The sequence below is a fragment of the Exophiala xenobiotica genome, assembly GCF_000835505.1.
Source record: "Exophiala xenobiotica strain CBS 118157 unplaced genomic scaffold supercont1.4, whole genome shotgun sequence".
Lineage (NCBI taxonomy): Eukaryota > Fungi > Ascomycota > Eurotiomycetes > Chaetothyriales > Herpotrichiellaceae > Exophiala > Exophiala xenobiotica.
This window is the reverse complement of record NW_013562491.1, coordinates 2,685,778-2,701,642: the sequence shown is the minus strand read 5'-3', so window position 1 is coordinate 2,701,642 and position 15,865 is coordinate 2,685,778. Positions and strand designations below refer to the sequence as shown.

Sequence of the window (15,865 nt, the reverse complement as noted above, 5' to 3'; positions counted from 1 at the left end):
GTCTATCACAGACTAGCAATGCAACTTAGCGTGGGGAGAGGTCCTCCAAGTCAATCAGGGCTGTTGATGGCTGCGATAAAGCGGCCAACCATTATCAAAGTCACTTAGACGGAGCATCATGAGTAACAGGCAAAAGATTCGCCCGGTCGCCAATGGCTGCAAAGCACAACAATGCTCGAACAACCAGTGCTGCCCGCATTTCTCGAGTGGAAGCAACGATTCGTGGGGTGTCAAGGTGGGCAAGATGCAGCTTCCGTCGCCCAATTTCCGCCCGAGAGTCTGCCCTGAAACTAGGGAATAGTCCCCGTAGCCAATGCCCAAAGCCACTTCGGCTGTCCGGTGAGGTGGAGACTGGGGGGGTTAGAGATTGGTATTGAAGCATTGAGGATGGGGTACAATATCAGGAGTACCAAAGTCGACGATGGGAAAGGACTAGAGAGCGGCATGGCATTTGAAGAAAAGGCTTCTGATGGCTCTGACGGGAAAAGAGCCACGGACGGCAGGGAAGCATGTGAATATTAGCGGAGACGCTGATCAAGCTTGAATCATGACGAGAGGAGTGGAATATGCAAAGATGCCCGACTGATGATGATGAGAGGATGGAAAAGAATGGAGACAGGAAAAGCAGATGGAGAGCCACAGAGTGCAGATGTGGAAGACCTGAGCGAGCGAGCGTGCAACCGCCCAAGCCCCAAGCCCTTCGGTGGGTGTTTGGTGTCTCTGTGCCTTGCCAGCCCACCATCCATCTCCATTTGTCTCGCTGCCGTCACTGCTAAACGGGAAACCCGCCTGTACCGACAGCCCACTCTTCTGACTGGCCTAAACATCCGCCTCCATCACTCGCGGATTGCAGGCTGCACCTACTCGGGCTCCTTCTCGCTGCTGCTCTTGCTCGCTGATCTCGAATCCCGGATTCACAGCACTTGCTCTGGCTGACCAACGACCTTTTGTCAACTTCGTTTCCATCAAACCCTGCGCCCTCGAGAAACACCTGCATCGCCTGTAGTTCATCTTCAGAGCATTTGATTCACACGCTCTTCCATTCTTACACCATCTAATCCGCCCATTTCCTTATTCGCCTGCCGACATCCTATCGACTAACCACATCCTGCTACGACCTCATCAGGTCACCTCCCGCATTTCGCCCGTCATCATTCAGTCAATTCAGCCGCATCGTCGCTAGCCGTGTGGTCGTCCTCTCGCTCATTCGCGACCACATCGGGCATACCATAATTAACCTCCTAAGCACTGTCCTCGAGATCGGCGCATGGTGTTCTTATCTGCCCGCTACATCTGTCTGCGCGCACGCCCAAAGACCAGGTCTTTGTAGGCCGACCGCTCGCCCCACATGAGTGGCAGCGCTACCACGCAGCCTTCATCAGGTACGATGGTCCAAGTACTGTGAAATCAAGCTCGGTTTTGCTGCTTCAGTGCAATCGAGTAGGGGTGTGCTGATAACTTTCTAGTAGGCGTTTCGGCACAAGACCTCAAATCGCCCGACAACTCGATCTCTCCTTCCGCTGGATCCTCAAACGAAGCTCCTCAAGACAACGAAACGATGACAGAGAAGCCCCAACAGCAGACATTGCCGGTCAACATCCCCTCCCGCACATCGTCCCATCAAAAGGCCGCAGAACAAACCCCTATCGTACCTCCTCTAGCGCGAGCGCCCGATGAACCTCCTCCATCTCCCCGACGAGGTTCCAAGCGAAGCCTGTTAAGTCGGAGTAGGGGCAATAGCAGGAGCAGTAAGCGCTCAGCAAAACCCGCCCGGGCTAGAGATGCCTCCAAAGAAGCAGTCCCACCTCTTCCTCATAGTCCTGTTTCGAAAACCAGCCAGAAAAGTCGAGGCGGATTCCTTGCCCTCCTAAATTGCTGCATGCCACATGAGTCGCCGAGCGATAACAGGTCGGATGATCCTGAGGTTGCCGCGAAGAAGATCAGAATCCAGCCGACAGCACAAAGGACAGCCTCTCGTCCACAAGAACAAACGGTGGAGAACGAAAAAGTCCAGGAAGGTAGGACATCAGTTGGTGAGCCATTGCTACCAGGACGAACGGTAGAGGAAGAGAAGGTAGACCTGTCCGAGAAAAGGCCAATTGATGATGCAAGACCCAGGCTATCGCGGGAGCTACCATATCATGAAAAAGCTACTGTGCCCAACGAGACTATGACCACAGCAGGTCCAGGGCAAGATATTGAAAGAGAAGCGGTGACTAGTGCTGCTCCCGGACAAGACGACATCAGAACTTTCACCGTCCACGCACCCGACACAGTCGGCAAGCCAGACGTCAACATAATCGCTGCGACACCGATCGAGCCCGAACACCCTACAAAAGCTCATGAACCGGAAAGCGCGGAGACAAGTGATGTTGAGATGGAGGAGGCGCCTCCTGCAGTGCCCGAAATTGAAGGGGAGCCTATTGATGAACCAGTGCAACCCGCAGAGCTTCAACCCCAGGTGCCTCTGCCGCCGCCTCCTCCTTTGGCAAAACGACAGGAACAGGTCATCACGAAAGAGGTCCCTCCCGTTCCAGAAGCCGCGCCAGAAAAGCAAACATGGCTTTTGCCTCCTGCACAGCCTCCGCTCAAGGGACGAAAATGCCTAATACTTGATCTGGATGAGACTTTGGTACACAGTAGCTTCAAGATCCTCAACCAGGCTGATTTCACTATTCCCGTTGAAATCGAAGGTCAATATCACAACGTTTACGTCATCAAAAGACCGGGCGTGGACCAGTTTATGAAAAGGGTGGGCGAGTTATACGAAGTGGTGGTTTTCACAGCATCTGTCTCGAAATACGGAGACCCGTTGCTGGATCAGCTTGACATTCACAAAGTGGTCCACCACAGGCTATTCAGAGAAAGTTGTTACAACCACCAGGGCAATTACGTCAAGGTAAGACTACTCGGAATTGGCTTTGGAAACATCTTGCTGACTTATAATAGGACTTATCACAAGTAGGACGAGAGCTGAAGGACACGATCATCATCGACAACTCACCAACATCCTACATTTTCCATCCACAACATGCTGTGCCCATAAGCTCCTGGTTTTCCGACGCTCATGACAACGAGCTATTGGATCTCATTCCGGTCCTGGAAGATCTAGCAGGCCCACAAGTACAGGACGTGAGTTTGGTACTGGACGTGGCCCTGTGAATCCTCGATGTTCGGCCTTGACCGCGTCCTTACCGATATCTTCACTTCTTTTTGTGGTATTAGAACAGCATTCTATCGAAAAGTCTGTCGGCATTTTTAGCGAGGCGTCCCATAAATTGATGCTGGGTAGACTCAAGCTTGAGCTCGAAGGGACCCTGGTGCATGAGGTCCCAGATCAGGGGGATTGGCAGTCGAAAAGAATCCGCAACGCAAAAAATAACCCTTTTAATGGCATCTCGACGGTGTACAATGTTTTCACCTGACCAGGTTTTGACGGTCTCTTTGAATCAAAAAGCGGAGGCCTGTGCTGGCGACGCACTTTCACAGAGGTGTTGTTCCATTTGTTTTGTTTCTTGTTGTTGGTCTGCATGTTGCAGGCATGCTTTTGACTTTGCTGGCTCACCGGGTGAGGTGGAAAAATACCCAAATAAGAGAGCAGGCGTCGGGAATGGGCGAGTTTTGTTGTGACATATATACAACTGTACAGTCTAATGGCTTGTACTCGAATTTGAGCGAGTGGAAGGAGACAGTAGAAGGACCTCTGTGTCGATGAGGTTGAAGGGTTCCTCTGGTTCTGGGAGGCTGCTGTGGCACCGAATTGAGAGCAGAGAAAAGAATGGACAAGACGACTACCTCTACAGAAAACAATACTATTCCAGTCCCCAGTAGTTTTTCTAAATACTAGGACCTACCAGGTACCTATACTTCTCCGACAACAATGGTTCAGAGGTCATCTCCTTAATGACCTGTACATCATGCCGTAATGGTAAACAACGTGCTCGGGCCGGGTCGCAGCGATGACTTGCAATCAAAAGCCATGATCGGCGTAGCCGAAGCTGATTCGGAAGGCATCCACGACATCATACAGCACAGTAAACTTACAGCTCACATACCTACCCAATATGAAATTTCTGTTTCCCATTGCTACCTTTGTTCTTTTGAGAATTCCCTGAGCCGGCCTCAAAGTGTGTATACTAAGAGTTCCAGCTCTTTGGCCTCCTACATCGGGAATTCAAAATGCCGTTCGCAACGGTCAACTCTCATGTCCTACACTATACGGACATCGCGCCTTCAGAAAACAAAACTTCGCCGGTTACCTTGATCTTCGTGCACGGCCTTGGCTCGACGCAGAATTACTATTTCCCAATCTTCCCCTATCTCACGTCCTACCGGTGCATCATCTTCGACAACTATGGGGCTGGACGATCTAAATATACTGCAGGCACGGAAACATCCATCCCATCTATTGCCCAGGATGTCCTCGGTCTGCTCGACCATCTCAAGGTCGACAGGGCCGTTGTCATAGGCTACTCCATGGGTGGCATGCTTCCGACGTACTTGGCTTCGACGTCCCCAGACCGTGTGGTTGCGGGAATATGTATCGGCCCTGTCCATCCGAGCGAGGCTGTAGCCAATGTGTTCAAACAGCGTATCCCGACAGTAAAGAAAGGCAAGTCTACAAGGACTCTCACGTATCTCTTTGCTCACTGTTCAAAGAGGGAATCGAAGCAATGGCCAACTCGATACCGAATGCTGCCACCGGCCCGAATGCTACAGCAACACAGAAAGGGTTCATTCGAGAAATGCTGATGGCCCAGGATCCGGAGGGGTACTGTGCGAACTGCAAGGCTATCGAGACTGCAACGCCGCCAGAGTATGCAAAGGTCAAGTGTCCTATCCTTATCATTGCAGGGGAAGTGGATAAGAGCGCGCCGTTGGCTGGATGCCAGAAGATCCTGAGTGAGTTGGGGACGGATGAGAAGAGCAAACGATTAGAGGTTCTAGAGGGGATCGGGCACTGGCATTGTGTCGAGGCGCCAGGTCAAGTTGGCCCTCTTGTTCATGGCTTTTGTGAGCAATTCTCGTAGGTAGTATAGCCTAGAGTTGAGTCAGGGAAGCCGAGGTATAGATATCGTAAGAAAAAGTATTTGTGAGGCACATCAAAAGCCTCAATGGATCATGTCTGAGACACGCGTCTCCCAAGCAATGTGACGGATGGGTCTGCTGCAGGCCAGCACAGTACTATGGTACATACTACAGACCTGTTTTGAACACAGCGTAAAAGGTCTCGGATCACTCGATTCTCTTGATTGTTGGTAGACGGCACGAGCCATAGTTATTCATTCTAGCACTATCACGCCATCCATGTCCAAACTGAGGCAATCCCACATTAATACGGAGTAATGAGAAACATCTTGAATGGTCAGCCTTAGGTCTGCTCCAGAATCATAAGCAGACACAAGCTCCATAGTCGTATCCAGTTAGGGGAGGTCTCTCTCCGTGATCTGGTGATCTTTGATGAATCTCGTTTAGTGGCCGATTAATAACGACATGGTCGTGCATGATGAAAGTGCTTTTAGGTGGGCCGGGGACAGGCCATCGCCCCTAACTTACTCGTCGAAGGCTTGGGGCTCTCGGTTCCCTTTGAAGTGCCTATACCGACACGACCGAGTAGCTCGTACGCAAGCAACCGCCGAGTCCACGGAGCCCAATGGCCTGTTGTGCCTGTCAAAGTTCCGGGAGGTCCACTCAACGCTTTCTCCTGGGCGCCCCCATCACCCATTCACCCATCCTGGGAGCCTGGCATCCACAGCTCTGGCCTTCTGGACCGTTCGCAATCAGCAAATCCTCCGCCGGTCAAGCGTGTTCCCCAGATAGATTGTCAGATAATCATTTTTTCGCTCGCATTCACCAGCATCCCTCTCCTTCCCGTCGCTTTCCATGCTCGTTTCTCTTCTTTTCTGATCTTCACTGCTTCTGTTGCGTACAAGCGGCCCTTGTGTGCCGATTCCATTCGCTAATATCCCTTCTGATCGACACAATGTCCCCTGACGTTCGACTCCACGCCTTCTCCTGGTTGAGCCGCGTAGTCCTCTTGTTCACTTGCTTATCTAACGCCTTCTATATTCCGGGTACGAGCTGATTGACTTGAGTGTTTTCTTGTGCATGTTTCTGACGTCCCCTAGGCTATTCAATACGCAGCTACCATGATAACGAGAACATCCCCTTACTCGTGAACAAGGTCTACTCAGACCACAGCCAGCTGCAGTACGCCTATTTCGACCTACCCTTCGTCTGTCCGCCCACCGGCCACAGACATCATGGCTCGTCACACGCCAGCGGACACAGTGTGCCTCTCAATCTCGGAGAAGTCCTACGAGGTGACCGGGTCAAGACGTCGGATCTGGAGGTTGACATGGGACGAGATGTGGATTGCCAATACTTGTGTGATCGAGTCGTGGGCCGACGGGACATGCAGTGGGCTCAACAGCTGATTGAAGAGGAGTACGTCACAGATTGGATTCTAGACAACCTCCCTGGAGCTACGGCATTCGTCACCGTCGATCGAAGCCGGAAATACTACGCGGCTGGCTTCAAGATGGGTTACAAGGACTTTGATCTCGCGACTGGAAAAGAACGGTACTTCTACTACAACCACTATACCCTTGTCGTACGCTGGCGTCCGGCTCCTGGGAGAGCGGGCGACAATGGCGCGAAGGTCGTCGTGGGGTTCGAGGTCTATCCCAAGAGCATCGCAGCAGGACATCGCAACGAGACAGGCTGCCCGCTGGACGTCTCCGGAGATCAGGATCCCTTGGCCCTATACCTTCCTGGAAACAGCAGTTACCTCAGGGAACAATTCCCCGACTCATCCTACATTCCGGATGAGGTTATCGACATGGACGATGGTGCTACGATGACGATCCCGTACACATACTCGGTGTACTTTCGAGAAGATCAAGAGGTGGAATGGGCAAACCGATGGGACCTATACTTCAGTGATCAGGCCGAGAGCAAGTTCACCCATTGGCTAGCTATCCTCAATTCTCTGACCATCTCTGGAATACTGGGCGCAATCTGCATTGTGATCTGGGGACGAACGATGCAGGGCGACGTCAAGGGTCGCGGAGATGGAGTGCTTGAGGAGGCCAGACTGCGCATCGGCAAGAGGACTGACAAGAAGAAGTCAACTAGTGGTATCCTCGAAAAGATCTCCGAAACTGGACCGGATGACGACCTATCTTCGGATGAAGAGTCTCTTGAGGAAGTCAGTGGTTGGAAACTTCTTCACGGCGATGTCTTCAGACCACCACCATATGGGGGACTCCTTGCGCCTTTGGTCGGCTCTGGAATGCAGCTCGTCTTTGTCATCGTGGGACTTCTAAGTCTCAGCTGCGCTGGCATCATCAACCCAAGCTGGCGCGGTGGATTCTGGAGCGTCGGGATTGGTTTGTTCGTGTTTGCTGGCGGATTTTCGGGCTACTTCTCTGGAAGAGTATACAAGACGTTCGGTGGCCAGAATTGGAGCAAAAATACGATGATGGTGAGCTTGACGATGTTGTGATTGTTATCCATTCCACTGACGGTATTACTAGACTGCACTCCTATTCCCCGGCCTGCTTTTCGCCCTCGTATTTGTGCTCAACTTGTTCTGCTGGGCACAAGCATCCTCCACGGCACTTCCCTTCTCGACGTTACTGGGCCTAGCTTGCCTATGGCTTCTCATCCAGCTTCCCCTCGTCCACTTGGGTTCTTATTACGGGTACCATCGATCACCAGCCTGGGAGCATCCAACACGCACCAATACTATACCTCGACAGATCCCTGCACAAGCATGGTATTCTAAACATCAGATCGGACTTATTTTGGGAGCCGGTCTCGTATCCTTTGCAGTCCTGTTCATCGAACTCATCTTCGTCTTCAAGTCACTTTACCTCGACAAATCATCCTTCTATTACGTTTTCGGCTTTTTGAGCATTATCTCGGCACTCCTCTCCATCACCATCGCCGAGACAGTAATTATCACGACTTACATACAACTTTGCGCGGAGAATTACCACTGGTGGTGGCAGTCCTTCTTCGTGGGAGGATCATCGGGACTTTGGATCTTTGTTTATTCCGTGTGGTACTATGCCACGCGGTTGCACATCGAAGGCTTTGTGAGCAGCCTTTTGTTTTTCAGCTACAGCGCTCTCGCATGCGCCGTTTATTCCTTAGCGACGGGGACGATTGGGTTCCTGACGGCGTACATGTTTGTTTGCAGGATCTACGGCGATGTCAAGGTGGATTGAGGGATAGCCTGGTCACCACCGATTCATAATGATAGAATGGGCAACGAGAAAGGTCTAGATTGTATAGCCTTGCAACCAAAAGCTTATGATCCAATACATTCAAAAGGGAAAACAGCGGTTCACAACAGTTCGTTCTGATGCTGATGTGAGTCATGAGCGACATCGGACGAGGAGCCTCGTGTTCAGTCGGACAAAACCCATAACCCAGAGAGATGGATGCCTGAAAATATGGTCCATCAGTCCATCAGTCCATCAGTCCATCACGATATTACTCAGCCCGTCAAAGACATGTCGTCTAAATTGGCTCCTGTAAGGAATATCGCTTACAAACAGAAACTGGAGATGTGGAAAGGTGGAAACCAGCAACCAGTTGGCAGTGCGAGCAAGACATCGAAGGGCGTACAAAGTGGAGTTTTGATCAATCCACAACCACCACATGGATGGGAAGAGTTTGCGGCGCTGACACTTCGGATAGGACAATGGACACTCACGGCACTGGAGACTCCTTGTTAGGCACGTGCTAGGCACTTGCACTTGCTAGACTTCCCGCCCTTCGTTGTCAACTCCTGCTTTGAGAATACCTACACGTTCATGAGTCACGGCGTGGAGAGGATTCAAGTCCACTATGAGTATGGCCACGCCTTTCGAAGCATCCATTCTATTTTGACATGACGGTGAGCTCATTCCGAATACGCGTCAGTTTATCCGTACGCAGTAATATATATGATATGATGACAAGCCCCCCTGTGAAGCTGTTGGATATTGTCAGCATTGATCATTCCGTACGCAGTACACGAGGATATAAAGAAGACGAGCCTACCACCTACTACCTGTTCACTACTGATATCTTGCCGACTTTCCATCGTGCTTATCCTCTGCTATCTCCTCTCCAATCAACAGCTACAGCCACCATCGCAAGTCTTTGGCAGCTGCAAATCCATCCCCGCAAACCTGGTCTCATGCAGGCCGTCGTCCGATCGACCCCTCTTTGTCCATCAAACGCCCAGTCCTGAATCATCGACATAGCGACTAGCTTTATCACACCGTCTACAACTTCCGGGGGTCTTTTCCTCCTTTTCCATCATGAGCAATCCTCGTCAAACAATATCCGGCGAGATGCCTTCATTCCTGGCCTCCACGGTTTCAGTGCCTTCATATACCGCTCGCTCTCGCTCACTGCCAGTCAACACACGAGAGGGAAGGAAAGGTTCGGCCCTCGCAAACGCTATCGGACTCCGCAGGAAGAATGAACTCGACATCGTCCTGGACGGATACGCCGAGTTCGTTCATTCCTACTCTACATACGACGAGATCAAAGGCCATGTGAACGTCAAGTTCGAAAAGGACACTTCTTTCGACGAACTCGCCGTCACTTTTGAGGGCCAAAGTTGTACGTACGTCGAGAAGATCGCGACAACAGCGCCTACGACCGGTCGCACGACAGGAAAACATACTTTTCTGAAGGTGCAGCAACCAATTGCAGAACATCTACTTCCCCCAGACAACATGTTTGAAGCCAATGTAACTTACAGCATCCCATTCACATTCGTCGTTCCCGACCGGCTACTCCCATTCATCTGCTCGCACAAAGTCGACAACGACGACATCAGGAAAGAACATGTCCAATTGCCTCCTAGTCTAGGCGACCCTAGCATTTCCGGCGACGGCCATACACTCATGGACGATCTTGCTCCGGAAATGTCAAGGATTAGCTACAGCATTCGTGCCCGGGTCACCAAATGGAACGCCACCGGCAGACTGCTCGAACTGGCCGACAGATCAGAACGCATCCGAATCGTGCCCGCTCGCGACGAAGTACCACCGCTGCCCATCGAGAACGATCAATCCGACCACGTCATGCGCAAGGAGAAGAGTGTCAAGAAAGGGCTCTTCAAAATTGGCAAGACGGGCCGCCTCACCGCCGAAACAACTCAGCCCAAGAGCCTGCGCCTTCCTCATCCGCGAAGGCGACAGATCGAACCAGTCGCTTCGATGGCCACTGTCAACCTGCGCTTCGACCCTCTGACCCCGGAGGATGTTCCCCCTCCACTCGACTCGATCACAAGTAAACTCAAAGTATACACCTTCTTCGGCGCGGCGCCGTACAGAGTCCTCCCGGAGATGCGCAAACACGACAATTGGTCCACGTTGCACGGCGTGTATCCGGAGAGTATCCCGCTCTCCGCACGCAACCTGTCGACAGTGTCGTGGACACGCCACAACCCGTCCGAAAGGGAGAGCTTCTCATCCTCAGACATCTCCCGCCGCCCGTCGACATATTCTACGTCTTCGACATCCTCGATCCCCGAGCCATCCTGCACCTACCAACCCGGCCTGCCATTCTACACCGCAACCGTGCTCGTGCCGATCGCTCTGCCGAGCACATCTAGCACCAATCGCCCCAAGGTCTTTGTGCCGACTTTCCACAGCTGCATCATATCACGCACGTATTCGGTCGAGCTTAATGTCTCCTTCCGCTCGCCCGGTACAAATGTCGCGAACAGCCACGTCGTTCTGAAAACGCCGATACAAATCTGTGCCGAAGGTGGCGTGCCGCCGGCGGGGCTTCACGAGTCCGACGCAACCATTGCAGCGGAGATTGAAGCACAGTTTGGTCTATACGAGGCGCGGGCTGCGCAAGGCGAGCTCGGCGAATTCGAAGTGGGCGGCGAAAGTCCCGTGTATCAAGAGACCAGTCCGATTGAACCCCTTCTCGGTGGCGGGACGAGACATTTGAGTCTAGTCGATCCGACGTCGACGATGCTGCATTCGGGGATCGGCATGGGGAGCGATACAGGAGCACCGCCAGAGTATCGGCCCGGATATAGCGCAGGGAATAGGCCTGGTGGACCTAGGACCCAGAGCGTGAGTCTTTTCGCTTGATTTTGATTTATGATCCCGATCCTCTTGTTTTCGGTCTTATCATCTTTCTTACTCTTTTGGGTGTCAAAGGGGAAGAATTGAGATCGACGACAAGTACACGAAAAGTCCCAATCTGCAGATCCAGCAAGTGCAGTGTGGCCGTGAAGCTTGAGATGTGGAGAGACTGTGTGTGTCTGTGTGTCTGTGTGTGTGCAGATGGAGACGAAAACATTGCGTGAAAGATTTCTGCACGGCAGATCGAGAAAGAAATCTCGACGAAGAGTTGCAGAGCGAGGAGAGCAATTTTTCATTAGTCCGGATCTGGGTTTGAGATTGAATATTACGGCTCAAGACTTACTTTTTGCCCTGGTGAGCACAGGAATACTATATCCTCGGACAGCGACATCGAGGCAGAGTCGTCACCACGCCCATGTTCCCCTTGGCTGGGATGGTTGTGCTCGCCTTGTGAGCAAGCCACTTGCCGGACCCGGCCTTCCACGTACACCAGCCGTACTCGTGGCTATCTACTCGCCTACGACGTGGCTGAGCTTTGTCGATTCACCATCTCGACCACGAATATTGCGGAGGGAGGGATGGAGACATGCACTGCAAGGTTGAGATTTTGCAACGTCCGAGCATGGACAGCTGGACAGCTGCGACACAGGAGTATCAAGGGCTTTGAGACGTTGCTGAATTGAGATATGGGGAGAAGAAATTTGGAAAGACACAATCCAGTATGATGTTGAGGGAATGTACTTTTCGAAAGCGGGCGTTTTCTGGGATTTTGTGAGTTTTCTTCCGGGAGATGGGATGTGTTCTGATCTGGGAATGAGATGGCACACGGAGTACGCTATTTGACGATACCCCAATATAGTATGTTGCGTTATGTTTGATGATTTGATCAAACGTTTTTGACCCCGTGCAAGTTTTGAGGTCTTTTTCGAATTTATAACTTAATGTATGGAGTATAGATTTAATACCATTTGCTAGGGTTCCCTGTCTGTCTACGGGCCAATTGCTTCACCATCCGATGGGTCCACCATTTGCTGCGATAACGTCGCGGTAACGTCGTGGCATCGTCTCCAAAATTGAGCGCGCAAACTGTGCTCAGAGATAGCATTCCAGACGTCCAATACTGCTTGCTCTAGGAGTCGCTGGGGCAAATACTCTGGATATCGCTTCGGAATGACATCCTTCATTTGACACCAAATGGATTCGATTGGATTCAAATCTGGGGAGTTCGCAGGCCATTTAAAGGTGTGGATGGCCCTTTCTCGAAACCATTGTCGAGTGATTCGTGCAATACTACGTATGTGAAGGCGCATTGTCTTGCTGGAGTATCAGAGATTGGCGCAATTGCGCCGAATCTGGTTCTGAAGATAGCCATGCGTCAAATGCTTCAAATACATGTTGGATATACCTGACGGAAGAGATTTTGCCCCAGGCCTTTTGCCAGATGATTCCTGGCAATTTTCTTGTCCCGAAAAACTTCCCCCAGAACATCCAACCTTTCCTACGTTGGATGCGGTCAACGAGGCATGTGACATCCCATTGCTCTCCAGCGCGTCGTGTGACACGAACTTTACGATGGTGGCCGCTTGTGACCCGTCTCTCGTCGGTCCCTATGATCATGTCACGTTGCTCGGACGTGAGATCGAGATACCATCGAGCAAAGAAGAGAGTTCGTAACCGTGCGTAGCTTCGATGTTGTCGAAGCTATTTAGTTTATATATCTATAATCCATGCTTAGCATAGTCGTGTCTTTCTTCGCATTCAGTGTAGTGGCCCGACGTCCAGCCTGGAGGTGCATAGTTGACGGCTTCGGCGAACCTTGTGTCCGTGGTGCTCCGACTCAATCTGACCCAGTGCCCACGGTAGCGACCCAACCCCGGCATGTACTGCCTCATCCATCGAAATTTGGATAAGTCGGCAAATCCGTCCTTGGTGGGGATGGGGTCGTTGTCTTCGCTCATCCGTATCGATCTGACAGTTAAGTCACGACCCTTTGCTTTGTCAAACTTGTGCCTGATGAATTTTACAGCCGAGGCGGAGGTGACGTCCGAGCCTTCCAAGGTGATATGGCACATTAACTTCGTGTTGACGAAGTCTAGGCATTTTGGATAACCGTACGCGAGGCCAGCGATAAGTACGAGAAAGGTCAGGATTTGGGTCTCGAAGGATCCAATGTCGATGCCGGTGGCGCTGAGGATAAGCTGCGGACGGACATTGGACCCTAGTTTCCCAAGGCACAAGCGGTGTGTAGACTCGGTCGACGCCTGCTTGCTCGGAAGACTCTCGTCTATCCCAGGTAGCAGACTCATACTCGCGAGCCCACGCCAAGGCGGTAACCCTTTCGGCGGGTGTACAGACCCGCTTGGTTGGATTCGTAGTGCCATGAGATCTAGACAAATGTCGTGAGAGTCCCTCGGATAATGTCGGTACGGCTCTACCATTTCCCTGTTGAGGCTGGTGCGATCATCCGTCAAGGTTCTGCGCGCTTGGGAGAAATTTTATCCCAAAGAACACCGGTCTTCTGTCCGCTTCCTCGGAAGTGCACAGTTTGTGGTCGTGGGACAAGAGGTCATGGTCGACCTTGCGGTCGCTGAGGGGGGTGGAGGGATACGTCTAGAAAAGACCACTACCATTTTTCAGCACCACGAATTCCGAGATAGAGTTCCTAGTCGCGATCCTACCTTCGTACGCTAAACGGTAGACGGTCCGTCCATGCATCCAACTTTTGATGAAACGTCGACTGATATTCGAAGAAACCAATTTCCAATCCACGTTGGATAACAGCTTCATCCAGGACCATATCGTCTCAATGGGATTGAAATCTGGCGAATAAGCGGGCCAGACCATAGTAGGAATCTGCATTGCGGCAACTCCCTCCATGAGGAGAAACCGGTTCATGCTAGACTCCTTTCCCGGTATACTGGGCGGCGTGAACAACCATGTTCACATAAGGAGGAGATGACCGTCGCGTTAACGATGGTTGGATCTCTATTAAGAGAGCGATAGATGCTGGTCGTTTGATGTTGACAAATGGGATTTGACTGTCAGCAACCCCAATAGAGCACTTGTCTGCAGAATCTATCCACCTTCAGAGGGCTCATCAGGGCTTGAAATACTGACCGGCTATGTAGTTGCGTTCAACAAGTTATGGATATAAATGAAAAGAGTTTCTAGCCGTGTCCAAAAAAGGGACCGGGACCCGCTCAGAGAAAATGTGTCCTACTGGACGATTCTCCATTCTAAGTCGTGCGATTGTCTGTTGCGTAGTTATGAGTGCCCCAACGAGTGTCGCCGGCTAAAATCAGCCGCATCACTTTGTCATAGAGCTTCTCCTTGAATCTCTCGTCAGCCGGCAAGCTGTTTTTGGCGATTTCTTGAAGTGTAAAACAACCATAACTCCAGCTTGTATAACATCGCGATAGGCCGTCTTCGTGACAAGTTTAAGATACCAAATCCCGCCGGGGGGTTGCTGAATTGCGATTTGCACGCTGTCAACTTCTCCAACCAGGTAATGACGCTTTGTGAAGATTCCTTGGGTGGTAGAAGTAAACATAGTGTGCCAGGGCATCTGAGCCGTTCTAGGAAACGAGAAGGAACAGTATCAGAGAAAATGTGCACTACCGAGGTCGTCTCGGAAACGTCAAACACAAGCATCACCTCGCGGCCCAAAGGTTTCTGAGAGAGCTGTATGGAAGGATAACTTCAAAGACTCCTGTAGGCAAATCGCAACCCACAAAACCAGGAGGCGTTGTCTTCTTATGCAGTGAGGCATGGAAAGTCCATAGACGCTCCAAAGACGATCGTTGCCGGGAGGAGTTGTCCACCCCTGATGTCTGCAGGGCGCAGATGCGTTGTCCAGGTAGTGGCACACAGTCTTGAGCAAGGGTGTGTAGAGCTCGCATATTGTATGATTCCGAGGCAGCCGGTTGACGATAAGTTACTGTACTTGTTGTTGGAGAAAGTCGGGACTCTCCAGCGGCTCGTATTCGCATGGTTCCTGCTGAGATGAAATGCCACGGTGACTTGTACGATGCTCACCATTCCTCCATCGCCAAAAGTACTGCTCCGCGTCGAGGTAAAGCGGCTTGCAGCGGTGCAGATGGTGGCGAAGAGCAGTTAGGAAGTGAACTGCTTCTCTCAATAGCCGTCACTTTCGAGGCAGAAGTCGTGCATTTGAGATGGGTGCGATCTCTGGAGAAGGAAAAGGTTGTAACGACGCGTGAACTGTGTCAAGAGAAGCGCATTGCTCCACGGCCACACCCCAAGATCTCCGGAATGCTGCCACTACCGTCCATGATAGCCCATCGAAGAACGGCCTGACTACTCTCCACCAAGCCATTGCGAACGTAACAAAACCGGCCGTTGCGAGCAAATACATATATAAAGACAGGATTTGGTTTCACCTAACGACAAGTTAGGTTACTCACGCTCTGCACCGCGTGAAGGTACCTGTCCATTGCAGAGCAATGTGACAATGGATGGCCAAAAGCTGAAAGGCCTAAGCAACAGAGCTCCAAAGAGAGAATGTGGGCGAGGATCTCAAAAAAAATTGAACGACTGAGTAGCAAAGCTTCGTGATGGGCGAGTCCACGAACGCGACTGTGAGGATCCTAACAGTGGAGAGCCTGTAGATTCGAGTTTCGGGCGCACTATAGATTCGATGCCAGATTTGGGGGCAATTACCGCGGCTCGGTTAGGACTTCGATTGTTGCCATGCTAGATCTGCGAAAGGCTGCGCTCGGGCACCGTCCAGAATC

The 15,865-nt window shown here is 51.5% G+C and overlaps 5 protein-coding genes across 5 annotated transcripts; 4 read left to right on the top strand and 1 right to left on the bottom strand.

The window, feature by feature from the left end:
- The first annotated feature begins 852 nt into the window (after positions 1 to 852).
- On the top strand, positions 853 to 3,822 carry PV05_07232 (uncharacterized protein). The gene is made up of 3 exons (XM_013460036.1): positions 853 to 1,382; positions 1,467 to 2,899; positions 2,950 to 3,822. Exons 1-3 carry the CDS (start codon positions 1,349 to 1,351, stop codon positions 3,160 to 3,162), a joined length of 1,680 nt encoding a protein of 559 aa, XP_013315490.1. The 5' UTR covers positions 853 to 1,348; the 3' UTR covers positions 3,163 to 3,822.
- Positions 3,823 to 4,069: 247 nt separating this feature from the next.
- PV05_07231 (uncharacterized protein) lies at positions 4,070 to 5,106 on the top strand. The gene is made up of 2 exons (XM_013460035.1): positions 4,070 to 4,612; positions 4,660 to 5,106. The coding sequence occupies exons 1-2, from the start codon at positions 4,180 to 4,182 to the stop codon at positions 5,028 to 5,030; spliced, it is 804 nt and encodes a 267-aa protein (XP_013315489.1). The 5' UTR covers positions 4,070 to 4,179; the 3' UTR covers positions 5,031 to 5,106.
- Positions 5,107 to 5,831: 725 nt separating this feature from the next.
- PV05_07230 (uncharacterized protein) lies at positions 5,832 to 8,395 on the top strand. Its single transcript, XM_013460034.1, has 3 exons — positions 5,832 to 6,074; positions 6,129 to 7,486; positions 7,539 to 8,395. Exons 1-3 carry the CDS (start codon positions 5,984 to 5,986, stop codon positions 8,232 to 8,234), a joined length of 2,145 nt encoding a protein of 714 aa, XP_013315488.1. The 5' UTR covers positions 5,832 to 5,983; the 3' UTR covers positions 8,235 to 8,395.
- A 393-nt stretch (positions 8,396 to 8,788) lies between these two features.
- PV05_07229 (uncharacterized protein) lies at positions 8,789 to 12,094 on the top strand. Its single transcript, XM_013460033.1, has 2 exons — positions 8,789 to 11,099; positions 11,187 to 12,094. The coding sequence occupies exons 1-2, from the start codon at positions 9,318 to 9,320 to the stop codon at positions 11,196 to 11,198; spliced, it is 1,794 nt and encodes a 597-aa protein (XP_013315487.1). The 5' UTR covers positions 8,789 to 9,317; the 3' UTR covers positions 11,199 to 12,094.
- A 10-nt stretch (positions 12,095 to 12,104) lies between these two features.
- PV05_07228 (uncharacterized protein) lies at positions 12,105 to 15,564 on the bottom strand. Its single transcript, XM_013460032.1, has 2 exons — positions 13,790 to 15,564; positions 12,105 to 13,734 (listed from the first exon to the last, which is right to left on the bottom strand). Exon 2 carries the CDS (start codon positions 13,547 to 13,549, stop codon positions 12,830 to 12,832), a length of 720 nt encoding a protein of 239 aa, XP_013315486.1. The 5' UTR covers positions 13,550 to 13,734; positions 13,790 to 15,564; the 3' UTR covers positions 12,105 to 12,829.
- Positions 15,565 to 15,865: the final 301 nt, after the last annotated feature.